Here is a 26,820-nt window from a genome sequence, read left to right as displayed (position 1 = left end):
AAGGATGAGGATTATGTCTCCGTCTTGCCCCTACCCTAGTTTGCTCTCATTTGCAAGGGTGGGGTTAGATATCTTTTTCTTAGAATGCATGGGCTTTTAGCATCATCCTGACCTGTGAGCTGAGTGTCCTGTGTCAGCAACTAGAAGGCAGGATAGTAGGGGCCAACGAGTGCTGACTTTCATACCTGTTCTGAATATCCAATTCTCATTTCTCTACTTAACTGCCTTTTTTTTCTTTCTCTCTCTCTCTCTCTTCTTCCTTCCTTTTGTCTTTTCCTTTTTCTTTTTTCTGAGATAGCGTTTCTCTACGTAACAGGATTTCTCTGGCTGTCCTGAAACTCACAATATAGACCAGGCTTGCCTTGAACTCAGAGATTTACCTGCCTCTACCTCCCTAGTCGTGAGATTAAAGGTGTGAGCTATCACCGCCTGGTTGGGAAAACAGAACTCTGTGAAAGATTCTACTCGAGTCTTACAAGCACTGCTCAGCTGTCTCACTCACAGCTGTGCTGGGTTTCTATGCAGCACTGTAGAATTCACACCTGGAAAGCAGGGACCAAGGGATGGCCATTTTGATTGCTACACATGGCAGAATGGGTCCAGCTATCTTAATGTCCTGTGGTTTCTTCTCCTGGAGGAGGAGGAGGAAGAGGACAGGGTGTGTTAATATAATGCTAACGAAACCTATGGGACCCAGGGATTTTTTTAAACCCGGAAAGCGTCTGCTAGGTGGATAAGAGATTCTTGTGTTTGGAAAAAGAGCCATGGAACACATATATATTTCTGGTTTATTTTTTATTGAAAAAAAAAAAAAAAAACTCCCATCAGAAACTATGCAAAGTCCACATTTTAGTCAGGACAGTCAAAAGAATGACTTGGATTTGAAAAAAAAATTCTATGTGTTTTTCACATCATGTATCTTGATCCCATTCATTCCCCATCCCTTCACATCTGCCCTCTGCCCCTGCACCTCCACCCCTGCCCCCCAAATAAAACAAAATTCAGGAGAAGAAAATAAAATGAGAAAATAGAAAAAAGGGAAGGAATTAAAAATCTCGTCATGGAAACTGCAGTGCGACCCAGCAAATTATGCCATAGGTTCTCTACTTGCAAGTGTTCCTTGCAGGTCATTGGTGTCTGGTTTGAGGCCTCTGGTCTTCACTGCTCCATGCTGGGCTCTTCCTGGACATCCCGATGCCATCCTGTGTTGTGGAGATCCTGCAGCTTTGTTTCTGTGGTTCAGGTTCCTTTATGTGCTCCAGTGGATCATAGATGGGGTGGATGTTGGGGCAGGCCAAGTCATAAACCTGGATCTGGGCCTTCACAGTTGTAGAGTTTGCATGGAACATATTTTTAATAGTTTTGTCGCAGACATTTATTGTTTGACTTTAAAATTATACCTACTTTTGCCAGGCAGTGGTGGTGCACACCTTTAATCCCAGCACTCGGGAGGCAGAAGCAGGCATATCTCTGAATTTGAGACCAGCTTGGTCTACAGAGCTAGTTCCAAGATAGTCAAGACTATGCAGAGACACCCTATCCCAAAAACAATAAAAAGCAATCAAAGGGCTAGGGATGTGATTTAGTTGGCTGAGTGTTTGCTCAGCATACATGAAGCCCTAGGTTCAAACCCCTGGTTCCCTTCACTTAAATGGGGCCTGGTGGCACAGACCTGTAATCCATAGCACGTGGGAACTAGTGACAAGGGCATTAGTTCCAGGTTATCTTTCATACATGTATTTGAGGCTAGTAGCCAGAACTATATAGACCCTGTCTGATAAACAACAGGTTCTGGAGAGATGGCTGAATGCTTAAGAACACTTGTGCTCTTAAAGAGGACTGCATCTTGTTCTCAGCACCCCTTTCCTGGCTCACAACCATCTGTAAACAAACTCCAGCAGTTTGACTTCCTTTTAGGAGCCCTGGTCAGAAAGGCATGCACATGGTATGCATTTATGCATGTAGGCAGCACAATCATACACATACAATAATACATCTGAAACAGAACAACAACCAAAGCAAGCTGCTGGGTGTGATCCTCACACCTGTAATCTCAGCACCTCAGAGACAGAGGCAGCAGGATTGCTGTGAGTTTGCCCTGAATGATAGAGTGAGACCTAGTCTTTAAAAATAGAAAGATGGGGTCCCAAAATGGCTCAGCAGGTAAAGGTGACTGCCATGAAATACAGATTTGAAATACTAGTAGGAAGAGAAAAATGACTTCTAAAAGTTGTCCTGTATGTGTGACCATGCACAAACACACTCACTCACATGATAGCAACAATAAAGGTCAGTACCAGATCATAGCAAGTTTGGTGTAGCTCAAGGCCAGTCTTTTAATCTGTGCTCTTCCCATCTCTCTCTCAGAATTCAGGTAAGTGTGAGGGTGAGTGTGAATGTTTGGATGCCGAGGAGATCAGAAGAAGGTATTAGATCATTTGGCACTGGAGTAACAAAGGTTTTTAGCTGCACACTGTGTGAGCTGGGAGAAATCTTGGGCACTGTGAAAGACCCACAAGTTCCCTTAACTCATGAGCTGTTTTTCCAGCTTCACCTTCCTGTCTCTTTAAGGGCAGTGTACCTGTGTCTCATGGGTTTTGCCACTGCTGACCTGGAACTCACTAGATAGCCTAGGATGACCTTGAATTCCTGATCCTCCTGTTTGAACATCTTAAATGCTGGGATTAGCCAGGCCGTGGTGGCACTTTTAATCCCAGAATTTGGGAAGCAGAAGCAGGTGAATCTCTGGATTCTACGGAGCCAGTTCCAGGACAGCCATGGTTACACAGAGAAACTGTCTTCAAAACCAAGAAAAATCAAACAAACAAAAAAGGTGCTGGGACCGTAGGTTTGAGCCAGCTGGCTTTTTATTTTATTTTATCTTTCCTTTAAAAACGAGGAAGAGTGGGGCTGAAGGGATGGCTCAGTGATTAAGAACACTGGCTGCTCTTCTGGAGGTTTGGAGTTCAATTCCCAGCACCCACATGGTGGCTCACAACCATCTATAACAGTAGTCCTGTGGGATCTGATGCCTTCTTCTAGTGTGCAAATACCCATGTACATAAAGTGCATAAAGAATAAACCTTAAGGAAAAGGGAAGAAGTGTGCTGCTATGGGTTTGGTGATGCATCATTTGAGCTTTGATCCCAGCACTCAGGAGACAGAGGCAGGTGGATCTCTGTGAGTTTGAACCCAGCTTGCTCTACAGAGTGAACTATGTAGAAAAACCCTGTCTCAAAAAAGAAAAAAAAAAAAAAAAAAAAACCAACAAAAAACACACACACACAAAAAGTTAAAAAAAAAAAAAAAGTTTGCCTGTCTATGTTGGTTATGTTCAAGTTCAAATGTTTAATTCCTTTTGGATTTGTCAGGGGACATAATTGCTTTGTTAGATTGTTTTCCTGTGCTCTAATGAACAATGGCCAGAACAAAATACAGCATTTAGTGGAGGGAGAGGAATGGTAAGCCAGTCATGTGCTTCAGAACTATAAAGGAGCCAGCATATCCCAACATAGAAGGATGTGTTTCTGAGGTTGATGTACTCATCATGAAATCTTAATGAGCATTGATTTGACCACAAAAATGTCTTTTCTTTTCATTCTGTAGGACACGAGAAAAATTGTGCGATGAATGGTGATACCCGGGCCGCGGTGGTGACCTCACCACCCCCAACCACAGCCCCTCACAAGGAGAGGTACTTTGACAGAGTTGATGAGAACAATCCAGAATATTTGCGTGAGAGGAACATGGCACCAGACCTTCGTCAGGACTTCAATATGATGGAGCAGAAGAAGAGGGTGTCCATGATTCTACAAAGTCCTGTAAGAACAAAGTTTGCTCAGAACAACTTTGGCCAATTCCTTCTGATTCCTGTGCTCTTATGCCTATTGTGTGAGTGGCATAGTCAGCTCATCACACAGCACATAGAGCTTCATGCTCATAGATCCTTGTTGAAATAATTCTGTTTGGTTCATGCTGCCAGACATAATGAACATGTTCTAGAATTATAAAGGACAGATGTTTATTTCTACTTTGAACTGTCTGTCCAAAGTGTTTTTATCAACAGAGGACAATGTAAAACCCGATGTTTTCTACAAAATATACGTCAAGCACCCCTCTTCCAAAAAACCAAGACAAATATTTTAAGTTTACCGTATTGGTTAAAACATTTGGATTTGAGAGCATTTCAACTGTTTGAATTAGGCATGATCAACTGATAAAGCCTGTGCAAATATTTCAAAATCTAAGCACTTGGAAGAAGTGCTCAGTGTGGCCTGTAGCACCTGATTTGTTAATGTCAGCATTGTGAGCCACAGTCGTGCCTACCCCAGTGTCTGCCAGACGTTATGTAGTTAAAGCAGCCCTGTTCTCATATTGACGCTGCTACCCTTATCTTTTCCCTCTTTCTTCTGCCTACTCTGGCTTTGCTTTGTCCCTTTAATATTTTTGGGAGGTGTCTCTGGCCTCTTAAAATGGTATTTATTGTCTCATCTGCTGTGAGGACTTATGAATTTGAACTGGAGAAGTAGCAGTAAGCATGACTTATGGGGCCTCTGGTAGATTGGGTTTGATTGTATTGTTGTTATCAAGGTATGATGAGAAGTACTCAGATGAACTTTGACACACGCACCTAGATCCGGGTAGAGAAGACATTCCAGTGGATGGTGTTAAAGGATAAAGAGTCAAGTGCTATGGTGTTCTGAAACTGAGTGTGACTGGTCGGTCAGAAGAGGTCTCTCTGAGGAGGGTTGGTTCACTGAGTCTGTAGCACTGAGGAGCTGGCCATTTAGGTATCAAGAAGAGAAGTATTTCAGCTTGAGAGATGGGTTCAGGTGAATTCTTGGGGTAGGGATGTGTGTGAGGGGACTTTCAGAGACAAAAGTTAGTGTGGTCAGTGCCTCCAAGGTGGATTCTAGAGTAAGAGAGATTCTGGAAGGCTGTGTAGGTTGAGATAGGAACTTGAATTGCATTCTAAGCATTGCAGAGGTACTGGAGGGTTGGTGACAGGGACAGATGAATTCAGATTTAAGGAGGTCATTCTGGCTTTAGTAGACAGTGGCCATCTTTCCATGGTGGAAAGGAACAGGCTTGTTTGAGATTTAGTTAGAAAGTTGAATGCAGAGAATTTGCCAATGAGGGGTAGACGAAGCCAGAAAGAGAAGGAGCCAGAACACCTTGACTCTTGGCTCCAGTAATCAATCCCTAATAAAAGCAGTAAGAAAATAAGTGACTAAGACTAGAGGTCCAGTGAGAAGTTGAATTAGCACACCTAGTATGTGCCAGGACCTTGCCAGGCTCTGAGGCTGTAAGGGGCAGGGAGTGAGATCCTTCCTCACTCCCTGTTTAGTCTGTAGAGAGCATTGGAGCGTGGCTAGTCTCAGCAGGGAGGACAGTAGTGAGAAGAACTAAAGCCAAGGGAAACCTGGCTCCATTAAGGGTGGGTGCCTTTGTTGGTTTCTTCATTTTGACAACTGTGCTCTGGTGATGTGATTTGAATGAGACTGTTCCCCACAGCCCCAGGATTCAAACCCTTGCTGTCCAGGTGGTGGCTCTGTTTGAGGATGTTGTAGAACCTTCCTGGGGTGGGGGGGTTGGGTGGGGTTAGAGCCTTCCTGGAGGCTGGCTGTGTGTGTTTTATATAGTCTTGTACCACTTCTGGTTTGTTCTCTTTGCTTGATGCTTGTGGTTGAGTTTTCAGCTTCTTGCTCCTGCTACCGGGCCTCCCTGCCACAGTGGACCTCTGGAGCCATAGGCCAAAAAAACTAAACCAACTCTCTTCCATAAGTCTCTTTTGGTCATGGTGTTTTATCACAGCAATAGAAGAGTAACTAATGCAGTAACTAATAATAACAGATGTTAACAATGAGGGAAAGTGAGTGTTCTCTTTACCGTCTTTTTAACTTTTTTTATATCTGGAACTACCTTAGTTTCTAAAGGTTTTTTGTTTGTTTTTGTTTTGTTTTGTTGTTTGAAAAAAACATAGACTTGGGCTGTGAGGGTGTAAGCCTGTTCCTTTGGAGTGTTGGTGGCTAGACTAGCCCCATAGCAGAGGCATAGAGCAAGGCATGCCAGGGAACCAGTGTGGTAATAGGAATGTTAGTGTATTAGGTTTCTTGTTGCAGTAACTGAGTACCTGGAAAATAGAAATTTACAGGAAAAAGGGGTTTTATTTCAACTCTTGGTTTCAGTTCTGGTTTACTTGGCTCTGTCTTTAGAACATTGTGGTGGCAAGAATGTGATAAAGACAGGACTTAACTCTTTAATGAACAGGAAGCTTAGAGAAAGTGGGGAGGAGGGAGAGGAGAAGAGGGAGAGCAGAGAAGAGACTGCCCCACTCCCAGCGTGGTGGCAGATGCCTTTAATCCTAGCATTCAGAGGCAGAGCCAGGCAGACCTCTGTGAGTTCAGGCCAGACAGGGATACCAGTGAAATCTTATCTCAAAGAAAGCCAAGAGAGATTACTGTAGCAGAAGGTGTGGCAGACCCTTCCAGCTATTTGACTGAATAGGGAATGAATGGCACATTCTCCACAGCCAATGTGGGGATGTGATGAGGGTCCTGGGGCGCCCTGTGGTGATGAGTGAATGTGGAAGTGCTGGGCTGTGAGCATGTCCTAACCATGCTGCAGACGGTGGCCAAGAGCAAGGACCAGGTTCTGTGAGGGTTACGTCGAGGGCCTTTGGGTGTTTGACAAGGTGCTGTCAGGGTTGCGGAAATGTCCTTGATATACTGCATGAGAAGATGACAGAGGAAGGATTCATGGTGGCAGGGAGTGAGGACAGCAGCAGCTGGGCCAGTGCAGAGCAGCAGCAGCTGGGCCAGTGCAGAGAGCTTGTCTGGGGTATGTTGGATGGCTGAGGACACTCCCGCACCTTGAAACTGTGTGAGTTTTGAATGTGACATAAGAAGCTTCCTAGTGTTATGGGGTTTGTGACCCCTGTGAAAAAACAAACCACAGGCTCAGTCCAATTATAATTAAAAGATTTATCGATTAGTTGCTAGCAGGATGAAGAGTCTCTGAGCCAAATTTGAAATTGCCATGTAGGAGGGTTATGGGGAAGGACTTTTAAAGGGGAAAACTACATGAAGGCCTTCAATAGCTGTGCAAGCAAATAAAAACTGTTCTGCCAAGTTAAGTGGTTAAGGCACCTCAAAATAATCTTTGGGTATCTGTGTAAGCAAGTTACAGAAGCAAAAAGAGCAGTCATATCATAACAAGTAGATAGTCATGCTGTACATTTTTGAGTGGGAATCACTGAGTCAGGGTTATTAGGAACTCCAAGGACTGGAGTCAGAGACAAATAGCTGGTGGGTACCAAGATGGATGCCTAGCATAAGATGGAGCCGCTGCTGCTGCTACTGCTTCTTCTTCTATTTATTTATTTATTTATTTATTTATTTATTTATTTATTTATTTTTGACTTTTCAAGACAGGGTTTCTCTGTATAGACTTGGCTGTCCTGGAATTTGCTTTGTTAGAACTCACAGAGAGCCTCTAACCTCTGCCTCCTGAGTGCTGGGATTAATGGCATGTGCCACTACTACCTGGTGCTAGCTAGACTTCTTATCATAACACCTTGCCCATGAGGTCTCTGTGGGTGATGCTTGCTATTAGCCTTCACCAAATAAAAAAAAAAAAAAAGAAAGGGAAAAATCAAGTTAATCAGGTTAATCTGAGAGGGAACTTGAGGTCAGAGTCATGAACTTGTAGTGAAACAGGGTAGGGTGTTAATGTGGGCTGCTCTTCATTTCTCCTTTTAGTTTTGTGAAACACTAGCAGAAGAGAAGTAATATTTAAGTTCTCGGGTTTTGCCACATGAAATGGTAGTAAGTTGGAGAAATGATTCCTGTGGGTCTAAACTGGGTGAAAGACAAGGATATAGAGAATGCGAGGAGCGGTGTGGAGTGTTGGAATCCCAGTGGGGTGGTTGGATACTTGAAAGGGCCAGATGGAAGAGGGTACAGTTACCAGGAATGAGCAGGTCTAGAGTGTGACTGCAGAAGTGAGAGGCGGAGGTGAATTGTAGAGTAGAGTTATCATAGGAGCGCAGTCTAGCTGGGAGAGTGTAGATGTGGGATTACAGGTGTGATACCATGCCCCTTCTGCTTGAAGAAAGTTGTTTTGAGATAGGGTCTCGGGTGGGTGTCTGAGGCTGTTTCGAGCCTGTTATGTAGGGCAGGATGACTTGAGCTGATCACCCTCTTCCACCTCGTTCCGAGGCTGACAGGCGTGCACCACCAAGCAACCCTAGAAAGTACAAAGTAGAATATAAAAATTATCAATAATCCTGTTACTGAGGATTGTAGCTATTGCTTGGTATACTTTTAATCTTTTTCTACTTTAGATTCTCATTTTATTTTATAAAAACTGATTGTATTACCTTTTTACTCAAAAATATATCAAGAGCAATTTTTAGAAAAGATATTTATTTATTTTATGTTTGTGAGTGCCCTCTCTGCATGTGAAACTTTATGCCAGAACAGGAGGGCATCAGATCCCGTTACAGACTGTTGTGAGCCACCATGTGGTTGCTGGGAGAGTGGCCAGTGCTCTTAACCTCTGAGCCATCTCTCCAGCCCTATCAAGAGCAATTTTACGTCATTTAATTTTCAAGATTTTCCCGTTGAATGCATCTGTAAAATTCCCAGAGTGTTGAGTCAGTTCTTTACTTTTTAAAATGCAGTCTACTTTTTAAAATCTGTGATGCTGAAATTAATTACCTTATGAATAAGTCTTTAATTACAGTTCTGATTATTTCCTTTAAGTAGATTTCCATTAATTGAATACTGTTCTAAGTTTTAAGCTTCTATTTTCTTAAATGACTCTACCAGAAAGACTCTACCAGGTCATATCCTTAGAAAGTGAAACTTGAACCCCTCTATGTGCTGTTCTAGCACTGATGAAGACAAACATTAATCTGATAGTTACACATGTACCCTGACCCCCAAATAGTGTTTGACTTTTTAATATGCATTGTAGGCCTTCTGTGAGGAACTGGAATCCATGATACAAGAACAGTTTAAGAAGGGGAAGAACCCCACAGGCCTGTTGGCATTACAACAGATTGCAGACTTCATGACAGCGAATGTACCGAATGTCTACCCAGCAGCTCCACAAGGAGGAATGGCTGCCTTGAACATGAGTGAGTAGTTCTTGACTTTGTATGTGTTCTGTAACTTTCCAGGTAAAATCCTGAAGCTTTCTTATGTGGGCCACACAAATATGCAACTGTACAATATATAGTATTGAGATTTTTTATTTTGTGTGGGAGTGCTGGAATTAAAGGCATACACTACCATCACCTGAATATATTGAGTATTTTGAAAATCCATATGTTAATCATAGTAAAAGACAGGTTATAAACTTGAAGGTGTCTTGAATGTAGAGGACTTATTATTTCCTGTAAGCCAGTTAGATTGTGTTATTACTCTTCCATCTACTTTATTTTTAGTTAACATTAAATTTTCTCTGTGTATCATTAATTTTTTAACAAACCTGACTAATAACAAGGTATTTCTTAGATTAATTAATTTTTCTTTTATATGCATTGGTTGCCTGGTTCCCTGAACAGGAATTATAGACAGTTGTGAGTTGCCATGTAGTTGTTGGGAATTGAACTTGGATCCTCTGGAAGAGCAGCCAGTATTCTTAACCACTGAGCCATTTCTCCAGCCCTTAGATTCTGTTATTTCAAATGACTTAAACATTCTATAATTATTTTCATGTGTATCAGTGTTTTGCCTGCATGCATGATTGTGTACTTCTAGGGCAACATTCCTTCCTTCCTTCCTTCCCTCTCTCCTTCCTTCTTTCCTTCCTTCCTTCCTTCCTTCCTTCCTTCCTTCCTTCCTTCCTTCTTTCCTTCCCCTCTCCTTCCCTCCCTCTTTTTCTTTTTTCCTTTCTTTCTTGCTTTTAAAAAGATGTGGTTGTGGTACAAGCCTTTAATCCCAGTACTTGGGAAGTAGAGGTAGGGAGATCTCTGTGAATTTGAGAACAGCCTGGTTTGTTTTGCATAGTGAGTTTGAGGACAGCCAGGGCTACACAGAGAAACACTGTCTTGAAAAACAAAACAAAAACAAACAAAAAAGACTGTTTCTGGGGGCTGGAGAGATGGCTCAGTGGCTAAGAGCACTGGCAGCTTTTCCAGAGGACCCAGGTTCACATGGTGCTCACATCTATGTGTAACTCCTATTCTAGGGATTCTGACACCTCCACACAGACATATCTGCAGGTAAAACACCAATGCATATACAATAAAAATAAATATATATACACAAAAATGCTCTTATTGTTCATTTTGTTTTATGTGTGTACATATCCCTCAGAGGCCAAAAGAGGGGATTGGATTTCCTGAAACTGGAGTTATATAGAAGGATGTGGGTGCTGGAAATTGAACCCTAGTCCTCAGCCAGAGCAACAAGTGCTCTTAACTGCTAAGCCAATCCTAGAGCAACATTTCTTGTGTAGCACTTTTTTACTACCATTCATTGTCAGTGCTGCTTAGAAAAAGTGAGAAACAATTTCAAAACCAGAGCTATTTGTAAACATGGGTGAATGTCGGAACATCAGTGTGTCTTGCTCAGGTGGAACATCACCTTAGCTGTTGACCTTGTGAACATAACCTTACATGGTAGATCCTAGGGCCAGTGCTGTTATCAGCTGATCTGATCTGTAGCACAAAGGTGTCCTGGGTAGTCTCTGATGAGTCTGGTTGGATGGTCAGATCTGATTCAGAATACAAGTTTCCATTAGGTCTCCTGACATTTGCTACTTGTCTGTTTATTGTGTTCTTAGAACTTGACCAACACCAGATGGTGACTGATTGTTAATGAGTACAGAGTATGACGGATTATTTAACTTACTAGCATGAAATCTGGTGGCCCCTAGCAGGGCATTTCTGTTTCCCATGGACTCCTGATGATTAGATGACACTGGTATGAGTTAGACGATAGAAGAATACATTTCACCCATACATTGTCTCCCCTCATAAATACATAATACATTTAGTAACAACTCACTGACAAACAGGAAGAAGGAAAAGTTGCAGGAAGGACTTGTCTCCTTCTATCTCTTTTTTCCCTCTTTCCCCTTCCTCGCATTGGTTAGAGCCCACAGTATTCTATTTAGAAATAGTAAGAAATGTACATCCTTAATTGTTTTCAATCCTAAGAAGAATATGTTTAGTCCCATCATCATATTTGATATTAGTGATAGTTTTTATAGATACCGTTTAATGAGAGTGTTCATTCTATTTCTAATTAGCTGAGAGCGTTTATCCTGTAGGATGTTGTTTTATGAAATGCATCTCCATCTATTAAAAACAGTCACATCAATTTTCTTTATTTTGCTATGGTAAACTTGACTTTTGTTTGTTTTGTTTTTCAAGACAGGATTTCTTTATGTAGTCCTGGCTGTCCTGGAACTCACTCTGTAGTCCAGGCTGGCCTTGAACTCACAGAGGTCCACCAGCCTCTGCCTCCGGAGTGCTGGGATTAAAGGCATGCACCACTACTGCCTGGCCTGATTTTGTTTTTCTTATGCTGAAATTTTAATTTAGGATTTTGTAATAGGTAGGTTAGTATTCTCCCACTGACTAACACCTAGGTTTATAGGCCCTTTAAAAAATTAATAAAATTTTTATCTTTTTATTTTGGGTTTATGTGTGAAAAGTCTGCCAGGGTACCTGTGTGGATGTCAGAGGACAGCCTGGAAGAGTTGTTTTCCACTTTTATCGTGTTGGTTGTGGAAATGGAGCTGAGGTTTCAGTCCTAATGGCTTGAGTGACATACCAGTTCTATTCACATTACTGGTTGTGATTTTTATTTTTATTTTATTTTTTTATGTTGTTGTTGTTGTTTTTTTTTTTTTTTTTTTTTTTTTTTTTTTTTGAGACAGGGTTTTGCTGTCCTGGAACTCACTCTGTAGACCAGGCTGTCTTCGAACTCAGAGGTCTTCCTGCCTCTGCCTCCCGAGTGCTGGGATGAATTGTGTGTGCCACCACTGCCTGGTATTAATTTTGTAATTTATAGAGCCAGGTTTTGATGAAATCAGGATTTATTTTTTTCTTCATTTTTGCCATATGTTTAATAGTGTAAATTTCCTTTTTTATATAAATTTTGTTTTGTTTTGTTTTGAAATGGTTGTACTATGTAGTCCTGACTGTCCTGGAACTCCCTCTGTTAAGGCTGGCCTTGAACTCACAGAGATCCTCTTGCCTCTGCCTCCTGAGTGCTGGGATTAAAGGTGTGCACCACCACTGTCCCAAATTATATTGAAAATTTTAATCTTTAGCTTTAAACGATAGGTTTTGTAGACTTGGGAAGGAGACTGTACCAGCAATGATCAAAGAAGAGTCGTCCGTTCTGTGCCTTCTCTTTTATCTGGACACTCAGAAAAGCTGTTTCTTGTTGTTTGCTGCCTCATATTATTTTTAGCCACGTATTCGCCATAATCCACTTTCCCTTCCACAAATATTTGAATCCCCTTTCACATATTTTTTCTGAGACCTGACCTAAACAGTGACACTCTGTGCCATGTTGCCTTTTGACAGATGTCACCCATTTGATCTACTTCAACATTATCTCATTTGTTGCTAGAGAAAATATCATTACTGGGTTTTTTTTTTCTGCCTATTTCATGACTTGGTCCTTACCTACTCAGTGAAGTAACTGAACATGATTCAGAGATCTTTCAAGAACAAAACTGCTGTCTCTTTTGGACGCATATCTTACAAACTGATGAATTACCTATAAGACAAGTCTTCGAAATATGGTTTTGGTTTTTCTTACAGTCTAGTCTTTTTTCTGACTTTCAGTCCCCAGCAGGAAGGAGCACCCCTCCCCCCACCAGAGGCTATAACTTTCGTTTTAATCTATTCTTTATTGCGTCTCACAAATTTGGCTACATTTTTGTTACCTATTTCTGAATTATATATTAGTGCCAGAGAGAATATTGTCATTTTGTTACTGAAGTTTTTGAGATTTTATGGTCTAATATGGACGATAAATAGTACTATAGTAATTATTTTCATTTGACATATGCAAAAAATAAAATACCAATAAAGAAGTTTAAAAAAAAGTTTGACTTTTGTGTTTCTTTATCTTAGGTCTTGGTATGGTTACTCCTGTGAATGACCTTAGAGGATCTGATTCTATTGCGTATGACAAAGGGGAGAAATTATTGCGGTGTAAACTGGCAGCATTTTACAGACTGGCAGATCTCTTCGGGTGGTCTCAACTTATCTACAATCACATCACAGTGAGTACTCCAGACTCATAACTGAGTGAAGTTGCTCTTCTCATGGCCCCTGGGTGATGAGTGGATCATCTCACAACAGTCACTGGGTGACAAGTAGCTCATTAACTGTTAACACCATCTTTTCTCCCATAGCTTTAGTAACACTTAGAACACCCTCTCTTTGCAGTCCCAACTACAGAACACAAGAATTGGCAAGTGTAGATTACAAGTTAAGAGAGTAGGCTTTTTTGTTTGTTCTGTTTTGGTTTTGTTTGTCGAGACAGGGTTTCTGTAGACCAGGCTGGACCCACAAAGACCCACTCACCTCTGCCTCCAGAGTGCTGGAACTAAAGGTGTGCGCCACCGTCCCCTGGTGAGAGTAGCTCTTTATAAAACATCTTTCCTGTATGCTAACCTAATAAATGAGTGTTTATCAAATTGTAAGCAGTTCCTAAAATTCATCTTACAAATCTAACAATAGTGGCATTTTCTTCCTGACTCTGGTCAAAGCTTCCCCTGCATTATGCTTGCTTTTTCGGCTACTCCTGTTTTGGGTCATTCACCAGCATCGTCAGAGCCCCCTGTTCTCAGTTTAGTTTTGTAACAAGTGTTACTGACTGTCTGCTCTCTCTGTACTAATCATTGTTCCAGCTCAGGTCATATCAGGGAGCAGCATGAGTCCTGCCCTTGTTTGTGTGTGTGGGGGTGGGGTGGGGAGAGTGGGGGTGTGGGGGTGGGGTGGGGGTCCTTCTGTTTCCCGACCAATCATCCCTTCCTTCACTCTCTCTTTTGTTCATCTTGTTTTCATGACCCATCACTTCCGTAATGCTCTATGCTGGTTTTATGTTGCTTGATTTCAACCCTTGGGACCCACAAGGAAGGGAAGGGAAGGGAAGAAGGGAAGGGAAGGGAAGAAGGGAAGGGAAGGGAAGAAGGGAAGGGAAGGGAAGGAAAAAAAGAAGGATGAACTCTTTCAACTTGATCTCTAGCCTTCACACAGGAGCTGTGGCATATGCCCCCTCCTTCTCCCCCATAAATAAGTAAGTAAGTAAGTAAGTAAATAAATAAATGTAAATCAACGAAATTCAAGATTGTCCTTGACTGCATTTCAAGGCTAGTTTGAGCTGCATGTGACCTGTCTCAGTAACGGAATCCATCAATCAGAGGACAGCCACCTGCTTGCTGCCCTTTGTGTAGCCACCTTTATGTGTCACACACATTAAGGGAACTCTTGCAGTCTCTGTCCACACTTCCTCCTGGCTGTGACTCCCATCGCCTCCTTCCTTCTAGACTCCTAAGGGACTGCAGCTTGCTTTCTCTTTCCTCACAGCTTTGCTGGAATGTTTCAATTTCTTGTTTGTTTGTTTGTTTTTTCATCTACTTTCTTTCACTGGATTTTAAAAACTTCACTTTTTTGTTGTTTTGCTTTTCCTTAAGATTTATTTATTTATTATGCAGACAGTGTTCTGTCTCCATGAATGTTTGCAGGCCAAAAGAGGGCACCAGATCTCATTATGGATGGTTGTGAGCCACCATGTGGTTGCTGGGAATTGAACTCAAGACCACAAGGCAGCCAGTGTTCTTACATCTGTTTAGCCCTTGCTTTGATTTTCTAGATAGATTTCTCTGTGTAGCCGTAGCTGTCTGGCACTCTACCTGCCTCTGCCTCCAGAGTGCTGGGATTAAAGGCATGTGCCACCATTGCCTAACTAAAATTTTACTATTTTTAAATTTTATTTTAGTGTGTGTATGCAATCATGTTTATGCGTGCGTGCCTGCCTGACTGTCTGTGTGGACGCTCAAGGAGGCCATAGGGATGTGTATGATCCTTGAAACTAGAGTTGCAGATGGTTGTGAGCCATCAAGTGTAGGTGCTGGTACTGAACTTGGGTCCTCTAGAAGAGCAGAAAGTACTCTTAACCACTGAGCCATCTCTCCAGTCCCCACATTTACTATTTTTTGAGTATAGCCTTAACTCAGTATGTGACCCAGGCAGACTCCCCTACTTGCAATGTTGAATTTTAAAAATTATTGTTATAATGCCTGCTTATTACATATAGATGTCTAAAGAAAAACTCATAATCCTGCCAAACTCCTATATGTCTTGAGGTAGCCAATGCTAGCAGCTGTTTAGATTGTTTGAGCCTTTCCTCCATATTCATCTGTGGAGGTTTTCCACGTGTGAACTCGCTCCCTTCTGGGCTGAAGTTGAGGGCTGAGGCCTTCCTTCTTAGCAGTGTCCTGTGCCACTGTCTGTTCGCATTAGCTGTAGGTGCTCAGTTTTCAGCCCCCTTCTATCTGCTCGGTACTTGGCTGTTAAAATGAACTTTTCAAAGTGCAAGCGTGCTTGTTGCTGTCCGCTGTGCTCCTGTGTGGTGTAGACTGTCATCCTTCACTATTCTCATGTAGCCGTACCCATTCTTTGTGTTAGTTTTTTGGTTTTTTGAGATAGGGGCTCTCTGTGTAGCTCTAGCTGTCCTGGAACTTGCTCTGTAGACCAGGCTGGCTTTGAACTCATGAAGATCCACCTACCTCTGCCTCCCGAGTGTATCTGTACACATTCTTATGGCCTAGTTGTCCACAGGAGTATCAGCTCTCCAAGCAGAGCTACTGTTGTAGTTCTGGGCCCAAGCAGTGCCTGGCACAGTGTAGGTGACCAGCCTTGGCCAAAATAAAACTACTTTAGGAAAATCGTGAAAAAGAACTCACTAGGAACTTTTGATAGCTGAACAGTAGGTCCAGTTAGCTTAATTCATGTACCAGTGCACATCCTGGCCTGCTGGGAAGTTGCTGATCTTTCTGCTAACTATACTGGACAGAAAGCTCAGGTGGAGGTTTAATGCTAATTGCTTCCATGTAAATGTTACAGCTGTAACAGGAATAGGCAATGTGGTTCCTGGTTTTAACAACAGCTTCATTATTTGTGTGTGTTTAAAATGCTGTGTATAACTCACCCTGTTTTGCATGCTATTCTAGTGCCTTTAACTCAAATTGTAGGCCTCCCCTCTCCCTTGTAATTGTTTGGCATTGACAGAATTAAAATGCCAGTTAAATGTATACTGTTCTGTCTTTAAGTGTGATCTGCTTGGTTATTAATACAGAGTTTAAAAAAATCCAACTTACCAAAAAGACTATCTGTATTTCATGAACTAGAGCCAGAGTCTTTGAAGAGGAAAGCACCCATCTTGGCTTTTTAAATTTTAGAGTGTTTTTGTTGTTGGGACTTATGGCATCCATTCATTTTTCCATTAGACACCCAGCATAAAATCTAGGTTTTATTATGTAGGTACCTAACAGGAAAGAGCATCAGTGCAAATGTAAGTGCTAAGAGGTCACTCTGACCCTTCTCTAAAAGAGGGACAGGGATTTTCTGCTAAGGGGATTTTAAAGTGCTGACAGGTGTTGGAGGCTGGAGAGGATTGTCTGACTTAGATCTTTAACATTGTCAGATTTAGAGAAGCCTTGGAGATGGGGAGGGACAAGTCAGGGTGGCTCAGCTGGGATTCTGGGCTGAGGTCCTTTCTTGGCAACTCTCAGCTGGTGTGCCGTCTTTCTGTCCTGTGTGAAGTGTTGGCACGTGTAGAACATCACAGATAATTGCTTCAGCTCTAGTCAGACGTTCACCCTGAGTGCTGGGTGGGCTTGGACTGTAGGGATGGCTGAGGGTCTGAGGCTGTCATCCTCATTCAAGGGCACAGGAACAGGGAGGCCACTGTTGAAGAAACCTACCCTGGCATGTGCTTCTTTTATTTGATGTTTAAACTTTGTGTGTAACCCTTTTGCTTTAGACTAAGAATTTCATATTTTGAGTGTTTTCTATTAAAACATGTAAATTTGTTAAGTCTTTTGAGAAAGGGTCTCACTGTATAGCTTTGGCTGACTTGGAATTTGTTGTATAGACCAGGCTAGTCTCAGGAAAAAAGGAAAAAAAAAAAAAAAAAAAAGGGGGGAGAAATTAGTATAAAATGAACAAAATACAAGCAAATAACTGTATCTTTATAGAAAAAAGCAAAATACTTTATCATATGAAAAACTGTTCAATTCATTAATAACCAGGAAATTAATTCTTCTTCCCTCCCCTTGCTCTATAAATTCTGTACCTAAGTTTAGCTAGCATTACAGTTTGTTAACCAGTAGCAAGTGTGTATTCTGTTTAGTCTGTAAGAACTCTTTTTTTGAGACAAAGCGTGAGACTGGTGGCCACAGAATAAGCTTACAATGACATGTCAGAGGATGAGTGTGGAACTGGGTTGTTTGGCTTGTTCCCCTTAAATCAGTTTTCGCTGGCACGACCAATATGTATTTGATAAGTTAAATTGCTGTATGGTACAGTAAGTGTTCAGCACATCTTAGCTTTGTGATAGGCTTTATTCTTTAGTTCCCCCCTCGTTACCCACCTGTAAGTCTGTGTCCTGTAAGTGACACAGTTGGTTTTAGTTGGACATCTGTGCTAACTCAGGCATTTCCCCGTAGACCAGAGTGAACTCCGAGCAGGAGCACTTCCTCATCGTACCTTTTGGACTTCTCTACAGTGAAGTGACTGCATCCAGCTTGGTGAGAATGCCCTGCTCTTTGTCATCATGGTTATAAAGATTGTATTAGACTGCCTAAGTGCTCTTACTTCTAGTTGTAGAGCCTAATTGAATATATAAAACTATGGTTAGTTTAGAGAGGAACCTTTGAAAGAAGCAATGGATTCTTTGAACTTGACTTTCAGTGTTTTCTAGTAAGGGTACCTTGAAGTCGTCTTGAAATTTAAAGGTTTGCTTCTTCATTTGCAGGTTAAGGTCAATCTACAAGGAGATATAGTGGACCGTGGAAGTACTAACCTAGGAGTAAATCAGGCTGGTTTCACATTACATTCTGCAATTTATGCTGCTCGACCAGATGCTAAATGTATTGTGCACATTCACACACCAGCAGGAGCTGCGGTGAGTCTGCCATCCTGGGGACTTCTAGGTTTTATTTATTTATTTGTTTGTTTGATTTTCAAAACAGGGTCTCACTATGTATCTCTGGCTGTCCTGGAACTCATTATATAGACCAGGCTGGCTTCAAATTCAGATATCTGCTTGTCTCTGCCTTCCAAGTGTTGGGACTGCAAGCATGCAACATTATGCCCAGCTTTCTTTATAAATCTTAAAGCTCTGACTTGCCCTTACTTGTTGTAGCAAGTAAATGATTCTAAATTGTTACATATTTTATACAGCAGCTAAGAATGTTTAGGTCTTGAACAAAGGATCTCAGTTCAAATACCTAGGATCCACATAAAAAGCCGTGTGTGGTTGCATGTATACATGTAACCTCATCACTGTGAGGGGGCAGAGAAAGGAAGATTACTGGGTCTTGATGTCTTACCAGCAGCTCTAGGTTTAGTGAGAGGCACTGCCCTGTAACGAGTATGGTTTTTGCCCGCTGCCAGTCTTGTCCTGCTGCTGTGCCAGCCCCAAATAACACACAGAGACTCTGTATTTGATACAATGCTGTTGGCCCGGTTACTTGTTTCTTATCGGCTAGCTCTGTCTTAATTATTAACCCATTTTTGCTGATCTATGTATCTTCACATGGCCTTCTCTTACCGGGGAGGCGGCTGGCGTCCAGCTCTCTCCAGACTCTCCATCTTGACTTTTTCTTACTCCTTCCTATTTCCTCCTTGTCTCCTAGTCCCTCCTATCTTCCTTTCCTATTGGCCAACAGTGCTTTATTATTAACCAGTATGAGAAACATACAGAATGACCTCTCCCATCATCTCCTCTTTTCTGTCTAAATAAAAAGAAGGGTTTTAACCTTAATATTGCAAAATATATTACATAACAGTTATCAAATAAGAATCACAGTTAACAATATTTAGTCCATTAACATTTATCAAGATTTAAGAAACTATTCCATCATCTATTCCATCTTTGTGAGTCTAAAGTCCTATATGTAACTTATCTTTAATCCTGACTAAGGAAAACTATAATCATAACTATCTGTCTTTAACTCCCTCAAAGACCACAGAAGGATAGTATATAAGCTCTAGAAATGACAGAGACAGCTCACTGCCTGGTCACCCAAGGTTCTTTTGTAATCTTCCATCTTTAGCCCATAGGCCATAGTGTGTCTAGCAGACTCTTCAGCAACGTAGGAAACTTTAAACTGTCTTCTTGTATTGGCAGTTTATCAGTCACTTTTCTCTGTGTCCTGCATACTGTCTCGCAGACTCTTCCATGAAACAGGAACTCTGTAGCAATGTCCATCTTGAATCAGCAGTCACTTTTCTGTGGGTCCTGCATGTCCAGTTTATACAGCATAAAGTCAAACAGTCCAGACAAGAGCAGTATCTTATCCAAATGGCTAGTCTTGCCATATTGGAAGCAAACTCCATAACGAGTTTCTTCAATGTCCATCTTCCTTTCTGGTGCAGGTGGTATTGTCAAGAGCAATTATGTCTCATTGTCACAAAAACCCTAAACCATTTTAAATGCCATATTCTGTAGGTCTTTGAAAGGTTTGAAGAATGCCTATCTATCTCAAATACATCTCTGTGTATCTTGAAAATCTAACTCACCTAGCTATAAGTTTTGACTATTATAGGTAACTATGTAAAATCTGTACTAAATTATACATTACATTTTTAAATGAGCTATATAAACACAATACATAAACAAGAAGAGAAATATACATATCACAACATTGGCCTTAAATTTTATCAATAAATGAAAATCCATTCCAAAATGAAATATTCATATCTATACCATACCTGCCCCAAAGGAAGTAAGGTGGAGAGCAATGGAGCAGGACCCCTGCTGACTTTCTCTGGTGTTTGTGCTTGTACAGGTATTTACCCACACCTATACTTTTCTGTCCATCACAGTCACACACAGGCATAAGAACTTTCCAATGGTTTGACCTTTCTTTCTTAAAATCTCTCTTTCTGTGTGTATTTGTCCCTGGGAGTAAAACTAAGCCTACATGTAACACTGAGCTACACCTTCAGCCTCTAGTTTGACTTACTTCCCTCCTTCCTTCCCTCCTTCCTTCCTTCCTTCCTTCCTTCCTTCCTTTCTTCCCTCCTTCCTTCCTTCCTTCCTTCCTTCCTTCCTTTTCTCCCTTCCTTCCTTTTCTCCCTTCCTTCCTTTTCTCCCTTCCTCCCTTTCTTCCTAAAAGATAGACTCTTGCTATGTAGCCTGGCTGACCTGGAACTGTATAGCCACTTGTAGAAATTCTTTTGCCCCAGCCTACTGAGATAGGGTCTCCTTAAGTAATCTGAGTTGGCCTTGAACATATGATTCTCCTGCCTTAGCCTCTCAGTTTGAGGATTATAGGTCTGTACCATTGCAACTGAACATACGTTTCCTTTCTTTTTCTTTTTCTTTCTGATTTTTCAGATACTGTCTCACTGTGTAGCTCTGGGTATCCTGGAACTTTCTCTATAGACCAGGATGGTCTTGAACAGATTCACTTGCCTATGACTCCAGAGTGTTAGGATTAAAGGCTTGTACCACCATGTCCAGCTTAAATAAATGTTAAAAAATATTTTTTGTACACATTTGAGGGAATTTTAGGAAGTATAAAGGCTAGGTAAATGTTTGTTTGTAGTACTGAGGATTGAAAGGAGGTAAATTTTGTTTGTAGTCTGAGGGTTGAAAAGAAGTCTAGGGCATGTGCTTTACATTGAACTATTCCTTAATTTTCTTCTTACTTTATTTTTTGAGTCAGAGTTTTATGCTGTAGCCCAGGCTGCTTTTGAAAATAAGACTGTTCAGCCCCAGTTCGTGAGTAGCTGGACCCCACCATTCCTGGCTACTTATTTTTTATTTGAGGTTCTACTTTAAAAGTGATTTCTAGGCCAGCCTGGTCTATAGAGCTAGTTGCAGGGCAGCCAAAACTACACAAAGAAACCATGTCTTGAAAAACAAACAAATCAAAGACAAAAACAAAAGAAACAAAAAATCCTTTACTGTATTGTCGGGTGTAGTGGTCCATGCCAGTTGTGTAGGGAAATCTCTGTGAGTTTGAGGGCAGCTTGGTCTACATAGTGAGCTCCAGGACAGTCAGAGATACATAGTAATACCCAGTTTTAACAAAACAAAACAAAACAAAACAAAACCCTAAACCAAAACTCTCACTTTTCTGTATTTATTTAGATAACTATAAGTGAAATTATAGTTATATAATTCTGTTTGTTACAAATTTTTATCTTATTTTCAGATTTTTTTTCTCTTATCTGCAGCCTAAATTAAAATGTGAACAAAACCATGTAGCACTTGGAACTTTTCCGTTTGAGACACAACTCCTCAGAGGGCCTATTGTGTGCTCCTTTCACGAAACCATGACTCACTGTGTTAATAAGAACCGACTTATAGTAGTTGTAATCACTGGAAAGTCCCAGGCATGGGTTTTCTCCCAAGTTCTCCCAGATACTGTCAGGGGCCCTAGAAGTAAATTTTATATTGACGTTTATGGGTTCATTTATTTCTAACAAGAGAATGAAATTAAATGCATATACCTGTCATTTTCTGTGAGGAAAGCATTTGTGTGTTGTGAGTTGCTGTTTAACTGTGGCCTTTCTTTGTAATGGTGACCACTTGGTGCGTAGGTCTCTGCAATGAAATGTGGGCTCTTGCCTATCTCCCCCGAGGCACTTTCGCTTGGAGATGTTGCTTATCATGACTATCATGGTATTTTGGTTGATGAAGAAGAAAAAATTCTGATTCAGAAAAATCTGGGCCCTAAAAGCAAGGTCAGTGGCATCTCATGGCATTTCAGTTATAGAGCCCAGAAGGCTCAGTCTTGGTGCCTTGGTCCTCAGATCTCCCTCACTTTCTCTTAGGTTCTCATTCTCCGGAATCATGGGCTTGTGTCTGTTGGAGAGAGTGTGGAGGAGGCTTTCTATTATATCCATAACCTTGTGGTTGCATGTGAGATCCAGGTAGGCCATTCCATTTAGCTTAGAGTTTATTTAGATGTTTCTGGGGTTCATATGGATTTTCTGTAACTTGACTTGCAAGAATGAAGGTTGGATCAACCCCTTAGCCACGATGAACTCATGATTTGGAACTTATAAAAGATTGCTTGGATTTTTATTTCTAATTTTTCATACATATGCATGCATCACTTATGGAGTATTGGTGTGTGATTTTATGTATGTCATATACATACATGCATACATGCTCTGCTCTGTCTTTACCTCCTACTGTCCTCACTACTCATTACTGACATCTGTCAGGTAATGAGGAAAAATTTTTATTTCCTATGAGTGTCCATATTTTGTCACTGTAAAGAAAAATTGCTGAAAATGGCCTTAAAATAAGCTGTCCCATTATGTTTTATTGCTTTCTTTGGAAAGCTGTGTGTGTTACAGTATCTCTTCGTGGTAATGTTTTCTTGTTTTTGAAAAGGTTCGAACTCTGGCCAGTGCTGGAGGGCCAGACAACTTAGTCCTACTGGATCCTGGGAAGTACAAAGCCAAGTCCCGTTCTCCAGGGACCCCAGCAGAGGAGGGCACTGGATCACCTCCCACATGGCAGATTGGGGAGCAGGAATTTGAAGCTCTTATGCGGATGCTTGATAATCTGGTAAGAATGGTGCTTCCATTTCACAACAGCTTCATTGTTCTAAAGCTCAAATTTTGTTTGTGTAGCAGTTGAAATGGCTGTCTCCATGTGTATTTGAATGTTGTCACACTAAACATCCTGAAGAATTACCAGGTTTTAGTTATTAGGCTAAATCACAATAAAATGTAGACATAAAGATTCTTTCTCCAATTTATCTATTTATTTATTGAGATAATCTCAGAAAGCCAGGCTGTCCTCAGATTTGTTGTGTAGATGTGGATGACCTTGGTACTTCTGATTCTACTCTCTACCTCCCAAGTGCTGGGATTAAAGGGTATGCAGTATCACGGCTGGTTTTCTGTAGTGCTGGGGCTAGAACTCAGGATTCTGCACATGTAAGGTAATTATTGTTGTAGCTGAGCCACGTTCCAAGTTCTGGATTTTTATTATGTATATATCTCTGTGTTTGTGTGGGAGTGTGTTTGTGTGTGTATCTGTCTGTGTGTTTCTGTAATGCCCACAGAGTCCAAAAAGAGGGTGTTAGATCTGGAGTTACAACAGTTACTGGGGTGGGTGCTGGGAACTAAACTTGGGTGCTGCAAGGGCTGTAAGTGCTCTTAACCTCTGAGCAATGTCTCCAGCCCCTGATCCATTTTAAAATATAAGTTTTGTTTGGACTTAGTGGGAACTAAGAATGCAGTTGGCTGCTGGATAACTAGCAGTCAAGTCAGCCATTGCCTGTCATCTTGGAAGCAAACTAGAGAGAGACTTTTTTTTTTTTTTAAGATTTATTTATTTATTATACATGCAGTGTTCTGCCTGCATGTGCCCTTTCAGGCCAGAAGAGGGCACCAGATCTCATTATGGGTGCTTGTGAGCCACCATGTGGTTGCTGGGAATTGAACTCAGGACTTCTGGTAGAGCAGTCAGTGCTTTAACCACTGAGTCATCTCTCCAACCCTGAGAGACACTTTCCAAAGCAGCCAAGTGTTTTATTTTTATTTTATTAATCCTAATCAGTTTCATTCTTTGGGGCCTGATTGTGTAGTTCCATAGATGTTTGCTGCCTGTCTACTTGTGGGGATCCTATGCTGGTTGAAGATCACAGAGTCCAGCATAGATGTTCAGATTGCAGGGCTTCTATAACAGGGAGGATGAGACTATACAGTGATAAAAACAGATGGCAGGATATGGTCTGTGTTTGAGTTCCAGGACAGTCAGGGCTATATAGGCTGACCGTTTCACAAAACAAGAGGAAAATTTTATTTAGAAGTGACCCTCAGGAAGGGGACCCAAGGAATAGATAGAATCATGACAGGGCAAGCTAAGAGGAGGGCAGCAGTGTAGAGGGTGTGACGCAGTTGGAGACATGGCATAGTCTGTTGTCTCTTTTTGAATTTTTAAGAGATGGCTTACTGTGTCTGTTAAACATTCACTTCCCCGGATACAGATTAGAAAATTGTCCTGAGGGTTGAAAACACATAATTAATGGTTATGCAGCCAGGAGGTGGTGGTGCACGCCTTTAATCCCAGCACTCTGGAGGCAGAGGCAGGTGGATCTCTCTGAGTTCAAGACCAGCCTGCTCTACATAGCTAGTTCCAGGACAGCCTCCAAAGCCACAGAGAATCTCTGCCTCTTAAAGGGAGGAAGGGAGGGAAGACAACAATAACTAATAGAGGCCCTATAACAAAGCCATTTCTTTCTTTCTTTCTTTCTTTTTTTTTTTTTGTTTTTGTTTTTGTTTTTTGAGACAGGGTTTCTCTGTGTTGTCATGGCTGCCCTGGAACTCACTCTGTAGACCAGGCTGGCCTTTAATTCACTGAGATCCTCCTGCCTCTGCCTCCTGAGTACTGGGATTAAGGGTGTGCACTACCGTCCAGCCAGATTTTTTTTTTTCTAGTTTCATCTATTTGCCTACAAATTTCATGATGTCATTTTTAAAGAGCTGGGCAATACTGTATTATGTAAATGTACCACATTTTTAATTCATTCTTCTGTTGAGGGACATCTAGGTTGTTTCCAGTTTCTGGCTGTTAGGAAGAGAGAAGCAAATGAACATGATTAAGCAGGTGACTCCGTGGTGGGATGAAGTGTCCTTTGGGTATATGTCCACGGGTGGTATAGCTGGGTCTTGAGGTAGATCAGTTCCCATCTTCTGAGGACCTTCTACTTCATTTCCATGGCTGCACAAGTTCACACTCCCAGCAGCAATGTGTGAGTGTCCCTCTTACTCTACATCCTTGACAGCATGAGCTTGCCTTGTTTTATTGATCTTAGCCATTCTGACAGGTATAAAGTGCAATTGCAAAGTAGTTTTGATTTACATTTCCCTAGTGGATAAGGATGTTGGACATTTCTTTAAGTGTTTCTAAGAATCAAAATCTCTGTTGGTTTTTGTAAAATCCAAAATAAGTTAATACTTTCTAATTCCTAGAAGGAAGAACCACCAGGCACAGTTACAGTCATTTAAGCCAAACCAAAACACAACAGTGTTGTTCCATGGCTGACATCTAGGAATCACTTGTAATCTTCTGGGCTCCAAAGGGCTTAGGCAGCCACACTTTTCCTGCTCTGCCAATTTGCCTCATCTAGGCTTAGGCTGGCTCCACTTCATACCAGCTGCTGTCCTTGGCAGATGACCCATGGTCCTGGCATCTCCAGTGTCCTCAGATCTCCATTATAACTAAGGCTACACCTTAACCAGTGGCCTTTCCTAGACCCACAACAGGAACACTGACTCTGATATGACATGCCAAGCCTCAGCTACTCTTCATGACTCCTTCAACCTCGCATCTTGCTATGCCTTCAAAACCATGATCTTGTGGGTATCTAATACATTGCTAAATTTGGTTGCCAGCTTGAAATGCAGCTTTGGACCACATATTCTGTGCTCAGCCTGAGGAATACTTTCCAGAAGATTTTACCTCAATAATATTGGTTTCTCATTAGTCACAGTTGATTAGCATCCATAGTCAATGTGGTACTTGTGTCTTGTTAATCACAGGTGAGTCTTCAGCCCTAGCTAACCAGCAGTTATAGGTTCTTAATTCAAATATATCTTTGCTGAAGCTTCACAAGCCAGGTCTCCATTGTCTGCATTTTTCTCAGCATTCTTTCAAGCTGCCACAGAACAACCCACTCCAAAACCTCCACAGTCCCCCCCCCCTCCCCCAAAGGCATGGTAAAGGTACATTACAACCTACTATTCTGGTACCAATTGCTATCCTAGTTTGCTTTCTTTTGTTATGATAAAACACTAACCAAAGACAATTAGGGAAGGAAAGGATTTATTTCACCCTGTACAATTTATCATTGTGGAATATCAGGATAGAACAGCAACTCAAGGCAACAACTAAAGCAAAATCCATGAAGGAATGCTCCTTACTGGCTTTCTTCCTCTGGCTTGCTCAACTACTTTTCTTATACAAGGCCCAGCTACCTAGAAATGGAACCTCCCACAATGGGCTGGGCCTTTCTGCATCAATTAACAATTATGAAACAGCTCAGGCATGGCCATGGGTCAGTCTGATTGAAGGTATTCTTCAGTTGAGGTTCTATTATCCGAGCTAACTTTAGGTTTTTGCCAAGTTGACAGATGAAGCTATAACAGGATAAATAAATGAACTCAGAGACTGATTTTGGGATTCAACCTGAAGATCAGGGAAGCAGAGCAGCCAAGCTACCAGAGAGCTCTTTCCTCTAAAAGGGCTGGGGCTTTCTTGTTCTCAACATGGCTGAAGAGTGAATGTTCCTACCCTCAATGAGGCTGGAGAATGAATACTCCCATCTTTAGTGTGGCTGGAGAATGAATGCCTGATACGAGGCCTTGCTCCTGTCTTCTATACCTCTCGGGAGTCCTGGGATTAAAGCTATAATTCTCTTTTAGACTGACTCACTCTTGGGTAGATCTGAAGGGCCTTGGACTCACAGAGATCTGTTTCTCTCTTAATCCCGAGTCTAAGGATTAAAGGTGTGTATCACAATTTTCTAGCTTCTGGCTACTGGGATTAAAGGTGTGTGTGCCTGGCTTCTTTGGCTTGTGGC

The 26,820-nt window shown here is 41.5% G+C and overlaps 1 protein-coding gene across 14 annotated transcripts in view; it reads left to right on the top strand.

Moving 5' to 3' along the window:
• Add1 (adducin 1) overlaps window positions 1-26,820 on the top strand; it is a 61,445-nt gene that overhangs the window by 18,503 nt on the left and 16,122 nt on the right. For all 14 annotated transcript variants that reach the window (XM_051200414.1, XM_051200413.1, XM_051200412.1 and 11 more), the window contains exons 2-9: window positions 3,607-3,821; window positions 8,980-9,142; window positions 13,106-13,257; window positions 17,710-17,790; window positions 18,018-18,167; window positions 21,818-21,961; window positions 22,052-22,150; window positions 22,620-22,796. In XM_051200414.1, coding sequence (XP_051056371.1) covers window positions 3,627-3,821; window positions 8,980-9,142; window positions 13,106-13,257; window positions 17,710-17,790; window positions 18,018-18,167; window positions 21,818-21,961; window positions 22,052-22,150; window positions 22,620-22,796 — 1,161 coding nt within the window. In that variant the 5' untranslated portion in view covers window positions 3,607-3,626. The remainder of the gene's footprint in view (window positions 1-3,606; window positions 3,822-8,979; window positions 9,143-13,105; window positions 13,258-17,709; window positions 17,791-18,017; window positions 18,168-21,817; window positions 21,962-22,051; window positions 22,151-22,619; window positions 22,797-26,820) is intronic.

The sequence above is a fragment of the Phodopus roborovskii genome, unplaced genomic scaffold (assembly GCF_943737965.1).
Source record: "Phodopus roborovskii unplaced genomic scaffold, PHOROB, whole genome shotgun sequence".
In the NCBI taxonomy this organism is placed as follows: domain Eukaryota; kingdom Metazoa; phylum Chordata; class Mammalia; order Rodentia; family Cricetidae; genus Phodopus; species Phodopus roborovskii.
Note: the sequence above shows the minus strand (reverse complement) of the source record. Positions and strands in the feature narration are given on the sequence as shown.